Here is a 24,047-nt window from a genome sequence, read left to right as displayed (position 1 = left end):
GTTTGGTTTTCAAGGATTGTTCAGGCCTCGAGTCAGCAATGAAAGTAAGTAAGACTGCATGCTAGTGTGGTAATGCATTATTTACCAAGTGAATGGTGAACAACAAAGACTCAGAGTGTTTCGGCCCGTAGATGCTAACTATTGCTGGACCCTTCCTGGAGAAAAGACAGATTAGACAGATATTTGGTCCCAACTTCCTTCTGCTACAGCAACATTTCAGAGAAGAGCTGGAGACGTGTAAACATCTATTGAAATTACAGCTTAATCAGGTACTCCAAGCTAAAACTGGATACTAGCAGTATGCATTCACTGCACAATAGATATTGTTAATTAGATTTTTTTTCTATAATCTCACTGTGTTTACAGATGGAAACTAGTCTGGTGAAGAACATGGCACACACATCTGGAGCTTTCAAGTGGGCAAAAATGCTCAGAGAACGCATTCAAAGACCGTGGGAAAAATTCAGATTGCTTTTTGGCAAGTCAGTAAAAACAAAAATTAGAATATGTTCTAAGCATAAGTTACACTCCTTGTCTTTATTGATTATATTATTGAACAGAAAGAGATTTATTTTTCATATTTCCAGGCCTGCAGAAGGAGTAGACATGGTTACCGAGTACAGCATGTACACAGAGATCTTGAATCTACTAGACCAGTTTGAGAAGGACATTTACTCTGACTGGTGCTGTGGCTTAGAACAGACGTGCCTGATTAACCTGAACCAGCCACTTATCTCCAGAAATACCTCTTCTGGCCTGATTTCGGTCAACTTTAATCCAAAGGTAACCAATTTCATGGAAATATGAAAGTGTACACCTTTCAATGCTCAACTTACTCTTTGACTGAGAGCATGCAGTGGCCCACTGCTAAGGCACCCTCAAGATCCCTAAAAACTTCTCAAAGAATACAATTCAAATGATCCAAGAATCATTATTTCTTACCTCAAATTTTTAATCATACTGCTGACACAGTTTGCAAAGTACAAAAATAGTAGCAGTGTTGCAGTGGAAGGAGCACATTTCCATATTTAGTTATTTTATTCCTTAATTTTTTTTCTGTAAATTGATACAAAGTTTTCCCTGATAGGTGCCAACACCATCACAACAAACACTGTTGCCCTGGCAACCTGGTGTTGATAGTACCAATAATTCTGCACCAGAATTAATAGTACTTCTTCTCGTAATCATCTGCGGTGTCATCCAGAATGTCCTGGTAGAGTGTTTTGCCATAATTCTTCTTGTAGTCTTCCTTGATCCTCTTCATGTCAATTTCAGATCGTGATCAGATCGGGCGATCGTGGCTCAAAGCTGTGTAAAGCGCTTTGGGGTCCCTAGGGGGGACTAGTAAAAGCGCTATACAAATACAGGCCATTTACCATTTACCCATTACCTACTCACAGCATATCAATGTTTATGCTTTCGCATACCTGCTTTATCAGTAGCAGAGTATTACTTATACATAATCAAGGACAGGAATATAGTTGTTTTTTTTTTAAGTTAAGTTAGACATGACCAGGCTTTTGTAGATATAGAAGCCTCACTCTTCTGGACGTGGAGGTGGGTGTGCTATTAGACAACCCACTCACCACTTTAATCACACTCTAGATTTTGTTCTAACATGTGGCATAGAAACTGAACATTTAAGTAAGCACAAGTGTTTTCTGAAAGCCCTCTCTTGTCTGATCATTTTCTAATAACGTACATTTACAATAATTGATTACACAGCAGTGAGGAATAGATTTCAACACAGATGTCTTTCTGAAAGTGCTGTAAATAGGTTTAATTATATAATTCACTGACTTTTACTCCTGAAGTCACTCCGACAGAGGTCTTGTTAATAATTTTATTTCTTCAATATGTGTGGCTCTGTATGCTGTAGCTCCTGTGAAAAAGGAATATAATTCTCAAATGCATTAATGCACCTTGTAAGCTGGAGAGGAAATGGTGTATCACAAATTTAGAAGATCATCATTTAGCCTAAAAAATGTTTGCTGCTTTGTAAAAAAAAAAAAAAAGCCCTCTGTAGAGCCGGAACATCTTAATATTCATCATTGATTGAAGAAAATAAAGAATAACCCTATATTTCTCCTCAGCACTGTAGTCTGGCTGACAAAAAGTCAGAGCTCTGTTAACATTAACTAGTAATGATTCCTTGAATTTGTTCACAAATAAAAATTTAAACCTTACTCAAAATCATCTCACAGATGTAACATTATCTACATTTATTTAGTATCTTTTACTCCAATTGATCTTTCTGAGTTAACTTCAGTAATTACTTCCTCCAAACCATCAACGTGTCTTTTAGACCTCAGTCCTACAAGACTGCTCAAAGAATTCTTACCATGATGTTATGCTTCAATCTTAAATATGATCAACCTATCTATAATAATTGGCTATGTACCACAGGCCTTCAAGCTGGCAGTAGTTCAACCGTTACTTAAAAAGCCATCTCTTGACCCAGCTGTGTTAGTTAATCAGAATCATATATATCTAATACACTCCAGTTTGTCCATGTAAATGGAGTGCCCTCTTCACTAAGGTTAATTATGGAGTTCTGTAGGCTTACATGTATTTAAAAGTAAAATGGGAGGGAGAGCCTTCAATTTTCAGGCATCTCTTCTGTGGAATCACTGTCGCCAGAGCACTTGCTCATAGGGGGTCATATGACTGTTGGGTTTCTCTCTGTTGTATTATTGTTGGGTCAACCCTACAATATACAACTTCTTGAGACGAGTCTTGTTGCTATTTGGCGCTGTGTAAATAAAATTGATTTGAACTGAACTGACAAGGCTTCTAGTGCTGCTGCCCCTCTGCAGTACCTTATTTCTGGATGTTTTCAGCTAAAATGCCACTTACTGATGCCTTTGACTTTTGTGTGTAAAATAAATGAATCCGAATTTTTATTATTATTACAAGCTATTACTAGTTATTACCTGCATTACTGGCAGTTTCTGCCAGGCCTGGGGTGCATTTTAAATAATACTTTATGTATTTAGTGGTCAAACAAAATTTTGTTGTGAATGTCAATTTTGATGACCCTTAAGCTGCATGTGTGATGATGTTCGTGCAAGGTTTTCTTCAGATCAGTCCATTCATTAAGGAGGAGAAAAGGCATATATACATAAAAATGCTACAGTCATTATAGTATTACATTTAAATTAATTCAATTAAATTAATCAGCAATTTCTTTTACTTCTCAGCTGACTGAGGCCTTAAAGGATGTGAAGTATTTTCAGACTGTGAGTGAGATCACCATACCTCCAGATGCACTGGCTCTTTTTGAGAAGCGTGAAATGTTCACAAAGGTTTGAAAAATCATTTTAGAACTGGGCCACACAAGGTCACCCATCAAAGTTACACAGCAGTTTTGTTTTGTTTTTTATTTTTTATTTTTTATTGGCCCTAAATGCAACATTTGCTCACATTTGTATTTTTCAGTATGTGAATGGTTTGCAGCTGTTAGTACAGTGGTACAACGAGCTTAAGCAGACAGTGTTAGAGGTGGAACTTCCTCTCATCAGAGCTGAGCTGGAGTCAGTAGACCTGCAGCTGTCGAGAGCAGAGACCAGCTTGACGTGGCAGGACGAGGACTGCTGGAGCTTCATCAACAACACCAAACACCTTGTACAAGACCTTGTCTGTCGAGTTAATAGAGTGAGGGAAAACTGTGATGCCATTCAGTGTGTGATGAAGAGATGGAGCAAACAGGCCATGTTTTGCAGAAAGGACAACAAAAAAGGTTCACTCATACAACTGGACGAGAGAGGAGACTCTTTCAGGAAGAAGTACAGCTCCATGAAGAATGATGGAGACTATATACATGGGCTGGTGCAGGTGTGTGTGGCTGGATCTGTGAAGAGTAACTGAGCTATTATAGATTTTCTGTGAATAGCTAAGTAAGCACTGAAACATGTATGTTTCTGTTGGTATGGTTAAAAACAGCATTCACCTTGATTAGATTAAAGCACATTATTGGTTCTGTTCACTGACAGTTTAAAACCTTGTTTAGTTACTTTTTGTTCATTTTATTTAAACCTTGAATTTATGTGCAGCTTAATTAAACATCACATTAGTTTTATTATGAAGATGACTTGCATATGATACCATAGATCCAAATCTAAGTTCTTTGGTGTATGTCCTGTATTGTTTAACATTAATTTTTATGCAACGTGGAGCTGCTAATGCTCTTAGCTTAAAAACTTTTAATTATAATCACAATCATCTTTTTCCTCTGACATTCTGGAAGTATCTTTCTTGATATAAATAGTATTAACATATTTAAGCACTTAAGAAGCCAATAAAATAAAATTACTCCAGTTGTTGTGGAATAGATAAATCCCCCCAAGCAGAGCTTCAAAAATCACGTGAAATAGAAATTATTACAAGCAGAAGCTAAATATTATTCTAATACTCTACTTCTACTCAGGAGAACATGGTTCTTTTCCATGCTGATCCGGATTCAGAAGAGTGGCAATGCTACCTGGAATATTTGGATGACATGGTTGTTGAAGGGCTCTTCAGCTACATCAGTCGCTCTCTTCATTTCCTCGTGGAAAACATGGAGGCAGGCCTGAACCAGACTCCACTGTTTGAGGCGAAGCTAATCCTCAATGGCTCAAAGATGACTTTCTGTCCCTCAATGGAGAAAGATGCAGGAGATAGCCTCTATGAACTGATAGAGGGGCTGGTTGCAGATGTATTCAAGACTTCAGTGAATATCAGGAGAGTGGCTGCTCATCTTAGCATGGAGACCTATCAGGTACGCTTCTTTTATGTTTGAATTAGCACAGGCTTCTTATACTCTTGACAAAAACTAGGAGATGTCTTCTCTGCTTTTACTGCAAAAGTCACACTTTTAGAATTGCACAATTTGAATGACTTGCTAGTTATTATTTGTCATTGTACTTTTATATGTGCTAAAATGTTCCCAGATTACATCGTAAATATGTTCCTACTAGAGCGAAGAGTACAGCCTCCCTGTCAAAAGGAGAATAGTGGTAGACTGTGTTGCTGTGTTATAAGTGAAGTACTGTTACATCCAGGGTGTTATCAGTCGCAGTCTAATTTCACAATGTCATATTTGCACATTGCTAAATTTAAAATATGTGAAAAATGGAAACATGTATTTCCTTGGTGTACTAAACTTGCCAAACTCATTGCTGTGTTTTCTTCTACAAATGGTAGCTATTCCTGATGTTTTGTTTGATGTAATATAACTCTTACAGGATGTAATGGATGGCATGCTAGACTTGCTGGACCTGAGACAGGAAATAATGGAGCGAGTGGAGAACGTCCAGAAGAAAGCAATAAATTACCAGACAAAGTTTGATTGTTATACTCATCTGTGGCAAGATGACAGGGCAGAGTTTCTCAGGCAGTTTCTCCTGTATGGACGTGCACTCACATCAGAGGAGATGGAAGCCTGTACAGGAGATGCACTCCCTGACAATCCTCCTACAATCAATAACTTCAAAGAACAAGTAAAAAATGTTTAAACTCTGGGCTAAATTCTTGCAATTCACGGGAGTTTGAGTTTTATTTTTGTTTTTTATTTTTAATTTCAATGCCTGTTGTGGTTTTAATTTTATAGATCGATTATTATGAGGATCTGCATGATGAAATTTCCCACTTTGAAGACTTCAGAGTTTTTGATGGTTGGTTTCGGGTGGACATCAAGCACTTTAAAGTCAGCCTTCTTAACACACTAAAAAGGTGGAGCTGGCTCTTCAAAGAGCATCTCTTGACCAATGTCACCCACAGGTAAATTTTATTGGCATAGATTTTAAGTTCTGGCAAATTTGTAGGATCAGTTGTTCTTACTCTAACTTTTCCCACTCAGTCTTGATGAGCTGCAGAAGTTTATCCAAGCTACTGTTGAAGGGCTAAGACAACCTATAGCTAAAGATGACAACCATGGCTTTGTGGAAGTGATGAGTCACCTGTTAGCTGTAAAGGACAGACAGAATGCCACAGACAACATGTTTGAGCCTCTTAGAGAAACAGTGATCCTCCTGGAACAATATGGTGTGACCATACCAGACCATATCTACTGGCAAATGGAGGTAGGAAAAGAGTGAGCCAACTACAGCAATGTAATCATAAACAGTAATTTATCCACAAAGAATCAGATTACTATATTCATTATGTGTACTTTCGTGCTCCGAGTGATAACTGTAGTTTTGTCAACAGGAACTTCCAGAGAAATGGAGTGGGGCTAAAAAACTGGCCCTAAGAGTAAGGCACGAGGTGGCACCCATGAAGAATACAGAAGTGATGGTTTTACGAAGACAGTGCATGGATTTTGAGGTGATCATATGAGAAAACTAAAATTGTACAGTGTAGAAACTATTGTAACATACGTTAAGCAACATGAACATTTTTTTCAGGTGAAACAAACCCAGTTCAGAGACATGTTCAGAGCAATGGCACCCTTCAGTTACAAGGCAGTAAATCCTTACAGTAGTCTTGAGAAAGTAGGTTTTTAATCATTGCTTGACTATCGGATTAAAACAGCATTTTATTTGACCTTTTTGGATGACAACTGCCATTTGTTTTCTAGTCAGAAAAAGCAATCCGGGATATGGAGAGAGAAGTAGCAGAGCTGCAAGAGTCTGCCAGTCTACTTGATGTTTCCATTTCTGACTACAGAGACATCAAGCTCTGCAGGCGAGAGATTACGATTCTCAAAGAACTGTGGGACATTGTTGTATATGTGCAAGTAGGTTGATTTATCAGATATTTTTAAATGTCATTTTTTTCATGGGGAAATTGAAAAAACAACTCTAGGTCTCATCACCCTACCACAATACCCCAATACATAAATGACTTGACCTGGCTGTCCTCTTTGAGACTTTGAATACCCTGTAGCCTCTAAATGTCCCTATTAAATAGCCTTAACCCACTGACCCTTCTCCATGTGTCTTTATCTATACAGAGCAGTGTGGAAAACTGGACAATGACCAAATGGAGGCAGATAAACGTGGACCAGATGGATGCAGAATTGAGGAGGCTTGCCAAGGTAAGGTCACCAACAGTGCTACATCACACCAGCTCATCTCTCCTGCTGTCTTGCTGTCACGCACCATTGCTGTTTGTAACAGATGCCCCTAATAACTAATTATGTTTACCTACCTTCTGTTTGTGTAGGACATACAAAAGCTTGACAAAGAAGCTCGCTTGTGGGATGTGTATTCTGGATTAGACCTTTATGTAAAGAACTTGTTGACGTCACTGCAGGCTGTGAGTCAACTGCAGAACCCGGCAATACGAGAGCGTCACTGGGTCCAGCTAATTAGAACAACACAGGTGCATAAATTCATAAAGCAGAGGCCTTTTTGTAGGAGATCTCGTTGTATATTTTGCTTTGCTTAATAAACATGTTACACTTTTTTACTATTTTTTTTTATAGATGGATTTCACTGTGACAGATAGTACCACTTTGGAGGACCTGTTGGTTTTACAGCTCCATTTGTTTGAAGATGAAGTCCGCAACATAGTGGAAAAGGCAGTCAAAGAGATGGCAATAGAGAAGGTTTTTCTTCAGCTATGAACACAAACATGTTGGACATATTTTCAATTCAGTTCAGTTCAGTTCATTTTTATTTCAAACATGTGCCTTCACAATCATTCCAAAATATCATTCCATTCTTTTGTTTGAAAAGGAGTATGCAGAAGTATACACTTATTAGTCCCTACCCCCCTTGGAAGTTATTAGAAACAGAATTTCACATTAAAGAGATGTGCTCAACAAATAAATAAGACATGCAGCTGTACTAATAGCACTTTTTGTGAAGTTAGTTTATTGGTAAACTTCTATTTGCTATCAACACTATTCACTGTTTATATTTCAGGTTGTAACAGAAATAAGTCAGACGTGGATGTCAATGGAGTTTTCATATGAAGAGCATTACCAGACCTCTGTGCCACTGCTTAAATGTGATGAACAACTCATTGAAACTCTTGAGGATCATCAGGTAGATGTCTTAAGTTACTGTAAGTTATTTTACAAAAGAACAAGAGCTTGTTCTCAAGATCAGCTGTCTGTGAGAATCTCTGATAGTTAAGTGCTGAATAGAGATGAGATCACAGACGTGCCTTCCCCATTTGAGTGTCTAATAGCATGGCTGAGAGCAGAAAGGTCCCTATTGAGTCCCAAGATTTATAGCTTCTGGACAACACAGGGCATTGTTGCACCGTGGTGATCTTTGAACATGTACACCAGATGCGTTGAGGGGGTTACAGCCAGCAATTAGAACTCCTGACACTTTAGTGCCTCCGTCTTTGTTTAAATATTTAAATTTGACTTGGCTTGGCATGCTGATGAGGTAGAAGATGTTTACAAATGCAGCTGATACGTGTAATGGTGTCCAATTCTGAAAATATGTTTTTTCTTTAGGATAGGTTTGATTCTATCTGCTGCACTTTAATTTTACATTAGAGCACATTCTTTATGCTTATTCTTCTTTTCCCTTATTCTCAAGGTTCAGCTCCAGAGTGTCTTTCAGAATAAGCACACAGATCACTTCCTGCACCAGGTAGTGGAACTACAAAAACAGTTGACGGTGGCTGACTCTGTGTTCATGGTCTGGATGGAGGTCCAAAGGACATGGGCCTACCTTGAAAGCATTTTCAAAGGCTGTGATGACATTTGCCAGCAACTGCCTGCAGATACACACAGATTCAAAGCAATAGATGCAGAATTTCAGGTCTGCATGTGTACACAGTTTGTGTAGAGCTGCAAATTATGTTGTTGTCACCATTTGTAACAATGGGAATTTTTGTTCTTTCAGGAGCTAATGTTGGGCAGTGCCATCATTAAAAATGTAATTGAGGCCACTAACAAACCTCATCTACTGGAGAAGTTAGAGGATCTACAAAAAAGGTTCATGCTGTTTTCATCAAACTTGTGTTATACGCTTAAAGGTTTCCTGCCTACTGATCCTATTCAATCTTTCCGACAGGCTGGCATTATGTGAAAAAGCTCTTACTGAATACCTGGAAACAAAAAGACTCGCATTTCCACGATTCTACTTTATTTCATCCGCAGACTTGTTGGACATCCTCTCTAAAGGAAGTCGTCCCAGAGAAGTAAATTCAGTAAACTTTCCCTTCTTTGGGGCAGCTGTGGCTCAGGATATAGAGCAGGTCATTCAATTATCAGAAGGCAGCGTTGGCGTTATGGACAGGTCCCCTGGGGTGTAGGCCTGTCCAATAGGGACTTTCAAAACGCTTGAGTGCGCTGTGCATTTATAGTACTTATGCATGCATATGCATTTGTTCTAAGATAGGTTGTTTATTTTTGAGTTTGTTGTGCAGGGATTTTTTTTAACAAAATTAGTTGTTTGCCCATCAAGTCAGAAGGTCTGTGCTTTGGTCTCCAGATCCTCACATGTTCAGGTTTCTGTGGGGAGGATACTGTACCCCAAATTGCTCCTGATGCATCCATCAGAGTGTGTGCATGACAGAAAAAAACTTGAAGGGTGAATGTGTGTCTAAATGGGCAAATGTAGCTTGTAGTAAAAAGTGTTTGAGCACCCGTTTAGAGTTGAAACATGCAAATCCTTTTATTTTATTTTAGTGTCTAGCCTGCGTAATAATTGCTGTGCTTAATGTGTCTATCATGCGCAAATACGACTGACTGTCTTTTGTAGGTGACCATCCATCTCTCAAAGATTTTTGACAACTTGACCGATCTTGAGTTCAGCAAAAACGAGCAGCTGAGTAATCCTAAAGTTGCTGTGGGCATGTATAGCAAAGAGAGGGAATTTGTGCCATTCCAGACTGAATGTTTGTGTTGCGGGCCGGTAAGATCATATTCATCATCAGCGAATGTAAATTATCGATCACACATATCACAAAGTAGCTGAATCGTTTGTTTAAAAAAAATACTTCCCGTTAGGTTGAGGCATGGCTCAGTCGTCTCGAAGAGTCTATGAAGGAATGTGTCAAGGGTCACCTATCCGAGGCTGTGTCCGTGTACGAGGACAGACCCAGAGAGCAGTGGATTCTCGATTTCCCTGCCCAAGTTGCTCTTGCTGGATCACAGATCTGGTGGACTAATGATATGGAACTTGTGTTCAAAAGACTGGAAGAAGGATTTGAGTCGGCGCTAAAAGACTACAATAAAAAACAGGTATGGGTGCTTAACTGACATTTTAAGGCTTTAGTTTTGAATAGTGGCAAAATAGTTTTGCCATTAAAAGGTGTTTGTCATATATTAATGTTTTTTAAGGTTAATGTGATATTTTCAAAGAAAAGCAAGTTTCGATTTGATGTCATGCTCTCGACATGCTGTGTTCAGTGATCTGTATTATACATAGTGTCTGCATATACTGTGCATATGATCTGACCTGACTTGGGCTTCGGGAGCCTCACCGTCGACTCTGATCAGAGTTGTTTTATCACTCTTGTCACTTTCATCGGTACCATTAAAGGTTAACATGTCCTTGGCTGCTGTTTGAATAATCTCCCTCTCCCCCATCAACCCACGGCATTGCATTGATTGGATCTGCTGTCACACAGGAACAGGAACAAATGATTTCCAATTATCTTTTAGTAAAAACAAGAACACTAGACTGCTTTTGATCATATGTAAAGTAGACATTCGTGTAATGCTGGTAAATGACCTGCAAGTGACAGGAAAAAAGACATGTTAATATCAGTTTGAGGGAAATGATCTCCTGTGTGAATTTGTGTTACTCTCTTCTCCTCTTTGCTTTGAAGTTGTTGTTTCCCACCTATAGGTTTCTCAACTCAACATGCTGATTGGCATGCTACTTGGAGAGCTGAGCTCAGGAGACAGGCAAAAGATCATGACTGTATGCACCATTGATGTCCATGCCAGAGACATTGTTGCCAGCCTCATTGCTAAAAAGGTTAAAACAAATGAATAACTTCTTGCATGCCATCTCATTTTAGTCTGATTGAGCTAACTTTGGTATTATGGCAAGCTTTACTCTTACTGTATGTGTGCAGAACAAATTACTTTTTTTATTAATTTAAAACAGCTTGAGTTGGAATTTGACTAACTGATATCGTAACGTGGCACACTCAAAGATATAATTCTTTTAAAGAAAATAGTCATAGCATCTCAGTATTTGTGTGGCATTTTTCATTGATGACGTTTGATATGAGCCATGTGTGTTTACAGGTCACCACCTCACAGGCCTTCCCATGGCTTTCCCAGCTTCGACATTACTGGAGTGAGCAGCTTCGCCACTGCTACATCAACATCTGTGATGCTCAGTTCATTTACTCTTATGAGTATCTTGGAAATACACCACGTCTGGTCATCACTCCTCTGACAGACCGGTAACTCTTATTGTTTTTCCTTCGGCTGCTCTCTTAAGTGAGATTATCTGCCTCCATCTCACCCTCTTCTGACACGTAGACCATCTGCATGTCCTCCCTCTCTGACTCTTCTCTGTGTTTTCTACTTATGCTTATCTGCTTTTACTCTTTGCAGACAATACACAACATTAATTGTGTAAAAAAATTATGTTCACCTTTCACACTGTAGGTGTTACATCACCTTGACTCAGTCACTCCACCTGAACATGAGTGGGGCCCCGTCAGGCCCTGCTGGAACAGGGAAGACTGAGACCACAAAGGATCTTGGCAGAGCCATGGGTGTCATGGTATACGTCTTCAATTGTTCTGAACAGATGGACTACAAGGTGCGAAATTCCGTACATCAGAGTTATTGCCATTGGTCAGTTTATGTTTTCATTTAGAGGTTTCAGTAAAGAAATATATTTTAATGCAAAATTTCTGTGATGCTTATTTTTATGTTTAGTCCATTGGAAATATTTACAAGGGTCTGGCACAGACTGGAGCATGGGGCTGCTTTGATGAATTCAATCGTATCCCCGTGGATGTTCTGTCGGTTGTAGCGGTGCAGGTTAAAACCATTCAGGACGCCATTCGATCTAAAAAGGAAAGGTGGGTAATTGAAGAAGAATACATGAAGTTTACATCATGTTAATTTTACTTAAAAAATAAGTTAACAGCGTGTGCCACCTCACAGGTTCCTGTTCCTCGACAAGAACATTGCTTTAAAACACTCGGTTGGGATTTTCATAACTATGAATCCTGGCTATGCAGGGAGGACGGAGCTACCTGAGAACCTCAAGTCTCTTTTCAGGTGGGAATGATGCACCCACCTTTTTAAATATATATAAAATGTCATTTTTCAGCAGAGAGTTCACCGTGTGCTTTGTCTGTCCTCCTGTAGGCCCTGTGCCATGGTGGTGCCAGACACTGAAGTCATTTGTGAGATCATGCTCGTGGCAGAAGGCTTCCGTGATGCTAAGCTTTTAGCCAAGAAGTTCATCACTCTGTACACTCTCTGCAAGGAACTGCTCTCCAAGCAGGTATGAGTAAGACACTTAGTAGCTCTGTAACATTTCACATTGTTGAATTAGAACAGAGGGCACCAGTAATAAATCTTTCTAGATTTGCCTCAGGAGCACAGCAAAGCACTAGGAGTTTGTTTGGATTTATGGTTAGTGTAAACGTGGGAATGCACATTTTCATTTTCTTTTGTTATTTTTTGTTTATCAGGACCACTATGATTGGGGTTTGCGTGCTGTCAAGTCTGTTCTGGTTCTGGCAGGGGCATTGAGAAGAAGAGACAAAACAAGAGTAGAGGATCAGGTGAACTGATATGTGCATTTTATGTCATATTTTATCTAATATCTCACGCTGATATTTGATCTCATACTCATTTTAATACCAAGGTGTTGATGCGTGCACTGCGGGACTTCAACATGTCTAAAATTGTGACAGAGGATGTGCCTGTCTTCATGGGACTGCTGGGAGACCTGTTCCCAGACATGGAAGTAGAACGAGAAAGAGACCTAGAATTTGAAAAGGCCATTCGAAAGACTACACTTAATCTTCGGCTGCAGCCAGAGGAGACATTTATCCTCAAGGTTTGAGATGAATCTGTTCATACCTACTCTAAAAAGGATTAAAGAACCCTCTTTTAAGCACCTTTATTTTTGTTAGGTGGTGCAGCTGGAGGAGCTCATGGCTGTACGTCACTCTGTCTTTGTTGTTGGAAATGCAGGGACTGGAAAAAGTCAGGTTAGATTTTTTTTCTGTGTCACTTGCTGTCTAAATAAATGTTCAGCTGAATTTGTAACATAAATATGAATGGTAAAGTGCTGGTATTTTTATTAACAGATATTGAGAGTTCTCCATAAAACTTATGTAAACCTGAAAAGGAAGCCTGTATGGAATGACCTCAACCCAAAAGCAATAGACAGAAATGAGCTATTTGGCTTCATCCATCCTGCAACTCGAGAATGGAAAGATGGTAAAAAAAAAATGCATTAAAAACAAGATAGCAAAACCTCAACAAAAAGACCAAATCTCACTCTTGTTCTATGCACCCCAAATTCCTGTTTGCTAGGTTTGCTTTCATCACTGATGCGAGAACAGGCAAACATCTCCCACAGTGGACCTAAGTGGATTGTGTTGGATGGAGACATTGATCCGATGTGGATTGAATCACTCAACACAGTGATGGATGATAACAAGGTACCTCCCTCCTTTTCACTCATACACTATTGTAGACACATAGCAACCAAGGTGGTATAGATAGAAAAAGATGTTTCTCTCCCCTTCCTTCAGCAATCAGCTCCTGAAGTGTGAGTACTTGGAGGTTCTTTTCCACAGCAATGAATCATGTCATACTTGATGAGATATGGGGGTGTTTTCTTATCATTTGGGTAGAGTCTTGTCCATCATATTGGCCATTCAGATGTCGTAGTATTAATGTTTCACAATGTCTCTCAGGTACTGACTCTAGCCAGTAATGAACGTGTGGCGCTTACTTCATCTATGAGACTGATTTTTGAAATCAGTCACCTAAGAATGGCGACTCCTGCCACTGTGTCCAGAGCAGGTATCCTCTATGTTAACCAGCAGGACCTGGGCTGGAACCCGTGAGTTACACAGACTTCAAATTAATCACATAGTATCTAATATCGGATACCTTTTCTGTGGTAATTTTGTGTAATCTTCTGGATTTGGGTTGCTGCTCAGGTACGTTGCCAGCTGGATTGACCAAAGAGAACGGCAGACTGAAAGAGCCCATCTCACCATACTGTTTGAGAAATACGTTCCACGTTGTCTAGAACAGATGAAAAACACTTTCAAGACAATCACTTCCATTCCAGAGATCTCTATGGTGCAGGTGCATATGACACAGAAACATGCGCAATGCGTTTATTTCTTCCCTTGTATACCTCTACTGGCAGAAAACTGAAATATAATATGCCTTTCTTTTCATTCAGACACTCTGCACTTTGCTCGACTGCCTTCTGACACCAGAAAATGTTCCTTCTGAATCCCCTCGTGAAATCTATGAGACCTATTTCACCTTTGCCTGCATCTGGGCATTCGGTGGGGCCTTGTATCAAGATCAGGTATTCATATAGTTTAATTTAGGTCAATTTTACATCATGCTGTGTACATTATAGCAGCTGTAAAGATAAGCTTTGACATGACAGTGAAATACTCTTTAGAAGTCTCTCATTCTGTGATATTTCAAACAGAAATGAATTTTATTTTCACAGAACTAAACATCAAGCGCAGTTAGACAGTACTATTGGTTTGTTTACTCAGTTATAGGATTATTTTTATTTACTTTTTCTAGCACTGTTATTGTAAAATAAAATTATTCATTAAAAATGTCAGGTAAACAGGACAGTTTTTTCAAGAATAAGCTTAACTGTCTAAATGACATGATGTGAATTAATCCATAACACTGTATGCTTCATTGCTTCATAAGCTCTGTGATTATCGAGCGGAGTTCAGTCAGTGGTGGACCAAAGAGATGAAGACTGTAAAACTGCCAGCACAGGGAACAGTGTTCGACTATTACCTTGACCATCAAACCAGGCGGTTTTTGCCCTGGAGTGACACCGTGCCACCCTTTGACATGGACACTTGTACACCATTACAGGTAAGAACATACCTATAAACTGCTAGAACTCAGAGTAGATCCCTCAAGAGAGAAAGGGAAACTTTTCAAAGTGGTTTTATAAATAATTACCTTTACAATCAAAAGAAGCAACCTCCTTACAGCAAAATAACCAAAAATGAACAATGCAGTCATATTAAAAATGTATGTATGCCTCAGTGAACATAATAAGAGAGGGTAAAGTCACATCCTGAGGTTATGGCAGGGGTGCTAGAATGGATGATAGGCTTGCCACTGTGTCTGATTACCATCCAGTACTCCCTATACCAGACTGTGTGGGGGTGAAGGCATGAGCAACAAGGCTTGAGCTATCACCCACGCTCTTTTGTCTTTCTTTATGCTCCTGTGTACAGCTGTGAATGCTCCAAAGGCTCTTGCTGAGCCATAATTAGTAGGGTTTTGTTCTGAGCAAATGATGCTATTATGACAGAATAGTTGTGGCGTTCAGGGGAAATACAAGAAATTATAAATCACGCACAATTCACTGAACACATGTCTGTCAATAAATCACACTCAAAGAAAGCCATAATAAGCATGTGTGTTTCTGTTCTGTGTCTTCCTGCTGTTTCTATGATTGCAGGCTGTTCTTGTACACACAGCAGAGACCGTGTGTCTTCGCTACTTCATGGACTTGTTGCTGGAGAGGAGACAGCCAGTGATGCTTGTGGGGAATGCCGGAGTGGGAAAGACTGCACTCGTCAGGAACAAGTTAGACTGTCTGCCAGAAAGTTACATGGCCACAAAAGTACCTTTGAACTACTACACCTCCTCCCTCATGTTGCAGGGTGAGTGGCGTTTTTGATTGTCATGTGGAACCGAGTAGCACATGCAATGAACTGTAGCACCACCTACTGGCAATGACTGTTAATGTCCGTGCACGACTCACACACTGCTTTATTTATTTATTTTATTTATATCTCTCAAAACTGCACTGTTGTACGTAGGTGTCACTTTATATTTTTCCCTAGAATGTCCTCTATCTTTCTTAACTCTAAATTCTTATTTACACCAAGTTGAGAGAGAAGCAGTATTTCGATTATCCTGTGTGTCCAATACACGTAGTGAATTGCCAGTAAAAATCTTTGATCTTTAAAAATCTTAGTTAAATTTGGTTCAGTCAATGTTTTTATTGCTGTTCATTTGTTTATTTCTGTTGCAGCAATCTTAGAGCGACCATTAGAGAAAAGAGCAGGCAGAAGCTACTCCCCTGTAGGCAACAGAAGGCTGATCTACTTTATAGATGACATGAACATGCCAGCTATGGACAATTATGGCACAGTGCAGCCTCACACACTTATACGCCAACATCTGGATTATGGGCACTGGTAAGACGACTCTGCACACGCCAAGCCAAAACAAGTCAAGTCAGAGATTCTGTATAGTTTCTCTAAGGAGCACAGACAGACATAGCATAACAGCATAGGCAAGAATAAAAAAACCATGCAAACAATATGAACAAACAGTACCTGTTTTTCAGCTGTAACTTTAAATCTCGTGACAGTTTTTTTTTTTTTGATTAGCCATTGAAACCTTCTTCAATTTCCTTCTCTCTGCAGTTATGACAGACAGAAACTGACCCTGAAAGAAATACATAATACCCAATATGTTGCCTGTATGAATCCAACTGCTGGGACTTTCATTATCAACCCCAGATTACAGGTATGATAGTAGGTAAAACTGTTGTATATACCAACATAATCTATTTTTCAAAAAATATAGTTATGCAGAGCAGTGCTGATGGTTTGAGTTGTAGTTTAAATTAATCTAAATTAAAGTGGATGTGCAATAATGCACAAATCCTGCATTATCATGCTTTTTTTCATTGCTTTCTAATCTTCAGAAACTGTTTTAAACCTTATTTTAAATGTTGATAAATTTAATCTCCTGAGACCCTACATGCTCATATGGGGACATTACATCTGCACCTTTTACTTTATTCTGACATACAGTGTTTTATATTTGTTACTTACTTTTATACTTTGTTAAGCAATGGCAATTTTATTTACTTATTCTGTAAAATTAGCCCATTGTCACCACATCACAAATGTTAAAAAAAGTATGTAACAAAGTTTGTTTGTTTACTCAAATAAGAGCTCGATTTCAACAGTGCTTTATATTGTGAAGATATTATGGGGGTTCTATTTTATTGGTGTGGGACTTCATACCACTACTTAATACATACTACTGCTACTACAAAGAAAACACAATATGTGTCAAGAATGATTGCTACTTCTACATTCATACATTTGTCACAGTGTTTGGTGTTTAACAGAGCCCATTTCTAAGCAAGATGTTATCTATACACATATATACTAAACACATTTTGCAATTTTTGTGTGCCTTTGCTCTCTACAGAGGCATTTCTCTGTGTTTGCAGTGAACTTCCCTTCATGTGATGCTCAGAGGTCGATCTTCAGTCAGATCCTGTGTAGTCATCTGAAGCAGCAGCTCTTCAGTCCCCTTGTTCAGAGTAGTGCTGCAGCTGTCATTCAGGCAGCCATAACTCTTCACCACAAGATGGTTCATAATTTTCTGCCCACAGCCATCAAGTTTCACTACACGTTTAATCTTCGAGATCTGTCAAATGTCTTTCAGGTATTGCCCATAGTAAACACTCATACAACTTGACTTGTGTATTAAAAGTAAAATATTAATATGATATGTGAAATTAAGGGCATCCTCTTCTCTGGACCTGAGAATGTGAAAGACAGTGCTGACCTGGCACAGTTGTGGCTCCACGAGTCCTGCAGAGTATACTCAGACAGACTGGTAGATCTAAAGGACCTGCAGCTTTTTCAGAAGTTCCAGTTGGAGACTATGCAAGAATGTTTTGAGGTGCAAAGCAGCTTTTGAGAAACAGAATAAACTGCTGCTTTTCATCATCACATAAAAACTTTACCCATTATTATTACTATGCCTGTTTCCTGTTTTCTTCTAGGGACTGGAGGATATAAAGGTGAAAAAGCAGCCCCTCCTTTATTGCCACTTTGCCCAGATGGGTGAGAAAGCCTCCTATGCCCCTGTCACAGACTGGTCTGCACTCAGCACCATCCTCATGGATGCCCTGGAAAGCTACATTGAGATTCATCCAGCCATGAACCTAGTGTTGTTTGAAGATGCCATGCAACATGTGTAAGTGGAGCTGGTTTCCATATAAATCTCATAGTTATAATAAAACTATGTCACACTGGAAAAATAATATGATGTAAATATAATTAGAACTATAATGAAGAGATGTGTTATTGCCAGCTGCCACATCAGTCGTATCTTGGAAACTCCAAGAGGTCATGGCTTACTGGTCGGAGTCGGGGGCAGTGGGAAGCAAAGCCTGACTCGTCTGGCTGCCTACCTATCCTCTGTGGAAGTCTTCCAAATTATTCTGAGTAAAGGTTACACAGTCCAGGACTTCAAGGTAAATACTGATCTTGGTGACAGATTAGAGCCAAGAACATGAACCACTGTTTGACTTTCACAGGTTATGAAAATGTAGAGGAAAAAACGTTATTTAAATCGAGGTGCCTTTAAAGAATACCCAGATGAGCTTTCCTTCTCGCCGAATGCAGCATATTGATATAATTCAGTTTTGCTGAGATCCTCCAGTGATGCATAAAATAATTGTCAGATACTATTAAAAGACACTGGGCAATATTTTAATACATTATTGATGAGGTAAGCCTATCAATTTATCATTTAAAAGCCTCTTAAAAAATCAAAGTGTTAATCATGGGATTTTAGATATCCAATTGATGAATTTATTGAACAGTTTGATCTTCATGCCACTCAATATGAATATTATCCATTCATGGCCTGTGTGGTTTTTGTGTAGATGGATTTGGCCGGTTTGTTCCTGAAGGCTGGAGTGCAGAACAAGCGTGTGGTTTTGCTCCTGAGTGACGCACAAATATCCGATGACCGGTTTCTGGTCATTATTAATGACTTTCTGGCATCAGGTCAGACCCAAACTCCAAATTAATTTACACTGTGTTGTTTCATCTGTTCACCTGACTCATATACCTGTTCGGTATATGTAGCATTTTTTCTTTATGATTGTGAAGTACAATCATACTTCAAATGCATTCAGCCTCTAAGATTGTTCTGTTCTGAATATCCATCATTAGCATTTGCTAGTCTGTAATAATGACTGTGTTTTGCTGTACAGGGGAAGTTCCTGAGGTTTTCAGTGAGGAGGAGATTGAAAGTATTGTGTCTGGGGTGAGAGCTGATGTGCGAGGCCTTGGTCTTCTGGACAACAGGGAAAACTGTTGGAAATTTTTCACAGATCGAGTGGGACTACAGCTCAAGGTTTAGTCTTTCAGATTTCGTATGTTTTTTTTAATCCACCAATGCATTTAAATTTAACATGTTCTGTTAGAGTTTTATTGGTAATCTGTCTTCTACAACAACAACTACCCCCTGATCCTTTAAAAGGTTCCAGTTATGCACTGAAGGCTGACATTAAAAAGTGAGATTATTAGCTCTGGATGAATTCAGGGCTGAAAATACACTGCATGAATTGAGTGCCCGGATCCCGAAGAACATCTGGAATAACCTCTCTCTTTTCTCATTTCAATTTTATTATAAGCTGTTAAAAAGTAAGAATTGAAATGTTTCATTTTTGCCCTGTCTTCATCCCCAAAACACCCGGATCCCAATCTGGATCAGGATTGACTCCAAAAGTTAATCACCTCCAGGCTGGGTCAAATCCTACTACTGGTAAATTTATCATGCAAATCCATTCATAACTTTTAGAGAAATTCTGCTACCAAACAAACAAACTAAAATAAAGAGAAATTCTTACACATACATTAGATTTGAGCTGGGGAAATTAAAAGCACAGCTGCTGTTTAATATTACTAAATATGTTTAACAAGCTGAATTAACCAAGCCTGACAAAGTGGGGGGGTTAAAAGGAAGGAAATTCTTTTCTCAGTCACTACACATGTATGCCATCCAGCTAGTGTTTGCGCCAGGGCCTCTGGTAGCGTCACCGTCTGCTCCAGCCAACTGGGAATGTAGCTCCTGTCTATGTGCCAAGGTGTTGAAAGTGGGGGCCCAGGCTGCTGCCAGTTTCCCTTTGGAGATGCATCATTTCAATGTCTGTGACCTGTGTTGATTTTCCTACGTGTACTCTTTGATGAAGTGTGTTTCTACTAATCTTTTAGTGCACATGGTAGACTTTCTCTCTTTGCTTTCTTCTTTGCAGGTAGTCCTGTGTTTCTCTCCTGTGGGCAGTGTTCTGCAGGTTAGGGCTCGTCACTTTCCAGCCCTCATCAACTCCACAATCATCGACTGGTTTTATTCTTGGACCCCTGAAGCTCTGCAGTCAGTCAGCTACAGGTTCATCCAAGAAGTTGAAGGCATTGAGGTCAGGCTTTTGAACCCAAGAACAATATCTCATAATCTCTTATAACTTAACAGTCATATTCTGTACAACACAACATGTGCCAAATTACTAAAAAAAACAATATCAGCTGTCAGATATGTATGCAGCTGGTACTGTATCTTGCCTTGGTTTGTCATGTACCCTGATATTCGGGACTCAGTTGGACTTTAATGAACACCTTGTAATTATTGCTGTGCAGCTGGATTAAGTTTTCCATGGATCCTTCATCATTAGTTCTCTTCTGAGGTTCTGACAAATTGCCGAACACATGCCTGGGGACACTCAGTGAGTGCAACATATCATTGTTTTCCATCATGGCAGTGGAATGATCACAACCCAGACTCATTTATGTTAATGAGAGAAGAGTGATTAAGCACATAACGACCCTCTAAGGTGGCACAGCTGTCACAACCAGGAAGCGTCATCACATATGTGAACATGTGCCAGACCATTACTTTCCACTCTTGAGTGTTGTGCATGTTCATGTGCAGGCGTGTCTTGTTGTAATAGTAGTTGTAGTGCTTAGAAGTTGTGTGATGATGATGATGACGATGATTAGGGGATGTTGCAGCTGTAGTAGATTCGTGCACAAGGGTGGCGGTAGGACTAAAGTTCTCCTGTAACCAAAATATATGTATGAGAGCTTAAATAGTATAATCAAATCAAATGAAAAGTATATCTTTATAGGTGCAGAGGAGAAGAAACCAAAAACAATGTGAAACTGTACATGTAAAGTAATTTATTAAACCATTGTTAATGATTGTTTATCTTCTTAAAGAGGCAGGACTGCAAGAAATGAAATGATCATTCATTTAAAGTTAGAAATGCACAACCTGCTAATAGTTGTTACACAAGGCCAATCAGAGAGTTTCTGTCGCATCTCAACAGAGCACAGCACGCTTTGTCAAGTGCATTGTGTCAGATCTTAATTAATAATGATTTTTTCCCTGTGGCTCTGTGATCATTAACAATGGCTTTTTGTGAGTTATGGTCAGGTTTGATCCTTGTATTCTCTGATCATTTGTTTTTGCTTTAATTGATCACTAACTGTGTGATTAATGCAGGCTGTGTGTCATTGTGTGCCGTATGATGAATACCAAGTCAGGATGCAGTATTATGGTCACAGTAGATGGTGTTTATAAAGTTGGAGGCCACCAGATATAATGTAAGCAGTGTGCATGTTTTACAAGCTTGCACGTCAGTGGTCTAAACACATTATTTTCACAGAGGTTTCAAAGCATAATCATTTCTGCTAGCTGCACCTAAATTTCAGATTGAGTAAGTCAGGGCCGGCCAAGTAAGATGGCAAAACTTGTAGATGAATTCAAAATTTATGAAGATAATATTTCAGTTCCCATCAGGCCTGGGATGTTAAACTCCACTCAATCCAGCTCACCCTGTTCGCCCCTCTCCCCCCTTGTCTGCTTATTTTTACAGCCTGCCGTCCAGGAATCCATCAGTCTTTTCATGGCCTATGTTCACACTAGTGTCAACCAGGCAAGTGAAAAATACCAGCGCAATGAGAAGAGGTACAATTACACCACCCCCAAGAGCTTTCTCCAGCAAATCACCCTGTACAGAAACCTTCTGGAGAAAAGCCGGGCTCAGCTTCAGCACAAGATGAACCGACTCGACAGCGGCCTTCAGAAACTCCAAACCACTGCTGCTCAGGTAAATCTTTAATCTGCACTGTAGGCGACTGATTTCTGGGCAAGAGATGTTAGGCTAAGGTAAACAACAGACAGTACTTCCTTTTTTATGCTTTTCCATGACATTAACTATTTCACAAATTGAAGTATTGTGAGTATGTTTCTTTTTTATATATACAGGTTGAAGATCTAAAAGCTAAACTTGCATCCCAAGATGCTGAACTGACCCTTAAAAATGAGAACATCGAAGCTCTGATTGCTAAGATTGGACAGCAAACTGAGAGGGTGAGCAGCAAGAGAGAGGCTGCAGATGTTGAAGCACAAAAGGTGACTAGTCCTGTCACATATTGTATAACACACATTCTTTGGCATTGCACTCTACATACCACATTGTTAAATAGATGTGTGGAATCCAATTTGTTATGGTTGCTTTTGTGCAGGTTGCTGTGATCCAGGCAGAAATTGCTGTCAAACAGAAGGAGTGTGAAAATGACCTATCCAAGGCAGAGCCGTTACTGGCAGCCGCCACAGCAGCACTGAACACCCTCAACAAGGTACTAGATTTTATCAGACTAGACAGAATTACGTAAAAATTTGCAGTCTTTCTCAATATATGATGTTATATAATATTCTTTCAGGTGAATCTTACTGAGCTGAAGGCCTTTCCAACCCCCCCGGCAGCAGTAATCAATGTAGCAGCAGCTGTGATGGTCCTGCTGGCCCCTCGTGGTCGAGTGCCTAAGGATCGGAGCTGGAAGGCAGCACGGGCCTTCATGGGCAAGGTTAAGCCATCATCATGTCAATTGCATCTGCCTGATTAATGTCAATCTAATTTGTGAGTGGGCCTTGACCCTGGCCCTGCCCAACTCTAGTGCTCACATTACAGCTGGATGGCTCTATGAATTTGCTCACTCACTGTTGGAGCAAGTGTGCAAACCTCCCTCCTCTGCTTCTTGCTTCTGTTAATGCAAGTGTGACTGGAAAACGTTTGGTTTTAATTGCATTTGATTAATTATTTTAGATGCCAGCTTCGGGTATCACTTTTAAAAATTTTCACCACAGGACTTAATCCTAAGAATTGTTGATGAGAGGAATCAAATATAACCCTCATTTTGTGGGACTTTCTCTTTTTTAAGCAAAGAATTAAAGTGTTTGAAGTGGTTATGATTCGCAACATGCTCTATTTGTGTTCCATTTTCAGCCTTCATCAAATGCTGTCTCATTTGTTTTGGTTTTTGTGTGTCAGGTGGATGATTTCCTGCAGGCCTTGATGTCGTATGATAAGGAGCACATCCCTGAGTCATGCCTGACTGTGGTGAAACAAGAATATCTGAGAAACCCAGACTTTCACCCTGATCTAGTTTGGACCAAATCTACAGCTGCAGCTGGTCTTTGTGCCTGGACCATTAATATTGTGAGATATTACGAGGTCAGCCATTGCATTCAAATAAACTCTAAGGCAGTTTCTTATGTTTCCTATGAGAAATCTTATTCTTCATTTTAAAGTTGTTGTTTTTTTTCACACATGCTGTATTTATTTTTTATTTATTTTGCAGATCTATTGTGAGGTGATTCCAAAAAGGCATGCCTTGTCACAAGCTAATGCAGAGCTAGAAACAGCAACAGCCAAACTGTTGGCACTTCAAAAGAAGTTGGCAGTGAGTACAATGTTATTCTTACCTAAGTCACTCAGTCTAAAAACTGCATTTTCTTTATCGTTTTTAATTTGCATGGCTTCCTTCCTTTTGTTTCTATAGGATCTTGATGCCAGCCTCCAGAACATAACAGCTCAGTATGAAATGGCTACAGCTGAGAAAATCAGTTGTCAGGAGGAGGTGATGCGTACCACCCAGACCATAGAGCTGGCCAACCGACTAGTCAAGGGCTTAATGGTAAACAAGGGGAGATAGAGGAGTTTGGTCGTGTCATTGGGGCTGACCTGGCATACAGTTAACTGTCAATTTGCTGGAGATATGCATGGAGAGGTGCTGGTAATAGAATTGCATCAGTAATCTGGACTGGAAGT

The 24,047-nt window shown here is 39.5% G+C and overlaps 1 protein-coding gene across 1 annotated transcript in view; it reads left to right on the top strand.

Moving 5' to 3' along the window:
- Positions 1-606: 606 nt before the first annotated feature.
- The window catches only part of si:dkey-233k19.3 (dynein heavy chain 11, axonemal), a 35,366-nt gene continuing 11,925 nt past the window's right edge, over positions 607-24,047 (top strand). Inside the window, exons 1-51 of the mRNA XM_013912208.1 lie at positions 607-783; positions 3,201-3,305; positions 3,439-3,834; positions 4,427-4,759; positions 5,226-5,480; positions 5,591-5,760; positions 5,840-6,062; positions 6,190-6,306; positions 6,387-6,473; positions 6,560-6,718; positions 6,935-7,018; positions 7,147-7,305; positions 7,409-7,531; positions 7,851-7,973; positions 8,481-8,705; positions 8,790-8,881; positions 8,961-9,087; positions 9,651-9,803; positions 9,899-10,132; positions 10,743-10,874; positions 11,150-11,310; positions 11,519-11,675; positions 11,795-11,940; positions 12,026-12,142; positions 12,233-12,371; positions 12,562-12,654; positions 12,738-12,932; positions 13,009-13,086; positions 13,186-13,318; positions 13,415-13,542; positions 13,801-13,949; positions 14,050-14,200; positions 14,301-14,432; positions 14,798-14,971; positions 15,570-15,774; positions 16,149-16,314; positions 16,546-16,648; positions 17,345-17,584; positions 17,663-17,824; positions 17,928-18,121; positions 18,239-18,401; positions 18,816-18,939; positions 19,149-19,291; positions 20,193-20,354; positions 21,810-22,043; positions 22,202-22,348; positions 22,462-22,575; positions 22,660-22,803; positions 23,268-23,450; positions 23,578-23,679; positions 23,779-23,913. Coding sequence (XP_013767662.1) covers positions 607-783; positions 3,201-3,305; positions 3,439-3,834; positions 4,427-4,759; positions 5,226-5,480; positions 5,591-5,760; positions 5,840-6,062; positions 6,190-6,306; positions 6,387-6,473; positions 6,560-6,718; positions 6,935-7,018; positions 7,147-7,305; positions 7,409-7,531; positions 7,851-7,973; positions 8,481-8,705; positions 8,790-8,881; positions 8,961-9,087; positions 9,651-9,803; positions 9,899-10,132; positions 10,743-10,874; positions 11,150-11,310; positions 11,519-11,675; positions 11,795-11,940; positions 12,026-12,142; positions 12,233-12,371; positions 12,562-12,654; positions 12,738-12,932; positions 13,009-13,086; positions 13,186-13,318; positions 13,415-13,542; positions 13,801-13,949; positions 14,050-14,200; positions 14,301-14,432; positions 14,798-14,971; positions 15,570-15,774; positions 16,149-16,314; positions 16,546-16,648; positions 17,345-17,584; positions 17,663-17,824; positions 17,928-18,121; positions 18,239-18,401; positions 18,816-18,939; positions 19,149-19,291; positions 20,193-20,354; positions 21,810-22,043; positions 22,202-22,348; positions 22,462-22,575; positions 22,660-22,803; positions 23,268-23,450; positions 23,578-23,679; positions 23,779-23,913 — 8,148 coding nt within the window. The remainder of the gene's footprint in view (positions 784-3,200; positions 3,306-3,438; positions 3,835-4,426; positions 4,760-5,225; positions 5,481-5,590; positions 5,761-5,839; positions 6,063-6,189; positions 6,307-6,386; positions 6,474-6,559; positions 6,719-6,934; positions 7,019-7,146; positions 7,306-7,408; positions 7,532-7,850; positions 7,974-8,480; positions 8,706-8,789; positions 8,882-8,960; positions 9,088-9,650; positions 9,804-9,898; positions 10,133-10,742; positions 10,875-11,149; positions 11,311-11,518; positions 11,676-11,794; positions 11,941-12,025; positions 12,143-12,232; positions 12,372-12,561; positions 12,655-12,737; positions 12,933-13,008; positions 13,087-13,185; positions 13,319-13,414; positions 13,543-13,800; positions 13,950-14,049; positions 14,201-14,300; positions 14,433-14,797; positions 14,972-15,569; positions 15,775-16,148; positions 16,315-16,545; positions 16,649-17,344; positions 17,585-17,662; positions 17,825-17,927; positions 18,122-18,238; positions 18,402-18,815; positions 18,940-19,148; positions 19,292-20,192; positions 20,355-21,809; positions 22,044-22,201; positions 22,349-22,461; positions 22,576-22,659; positions 22,804-23,267; positions 23,451-23,577; positions 23,680-23,778; positions 23,914-24,047) is intronic.

Source organism: Pundamilia nyererei, unplaced genomic scaffold (genome assembly GCF_000239375.1).
Source record: "Pundamilia nyererei isolate P.nyererei 1_Seehausen unplaced genomic scaffold, PunNye1.0 scaffold00084, whole genome shotgun sequence".
Lineage (NCBI taxonomy): Eukaryota > Metazoa > Chordata > Actinopteri > Cichliformes > Cichlidae > Pundamilia > Pundamilia nyererei.
This window is presented reverse-complemented; position numbering and strand designations above follow the sequence as displayed.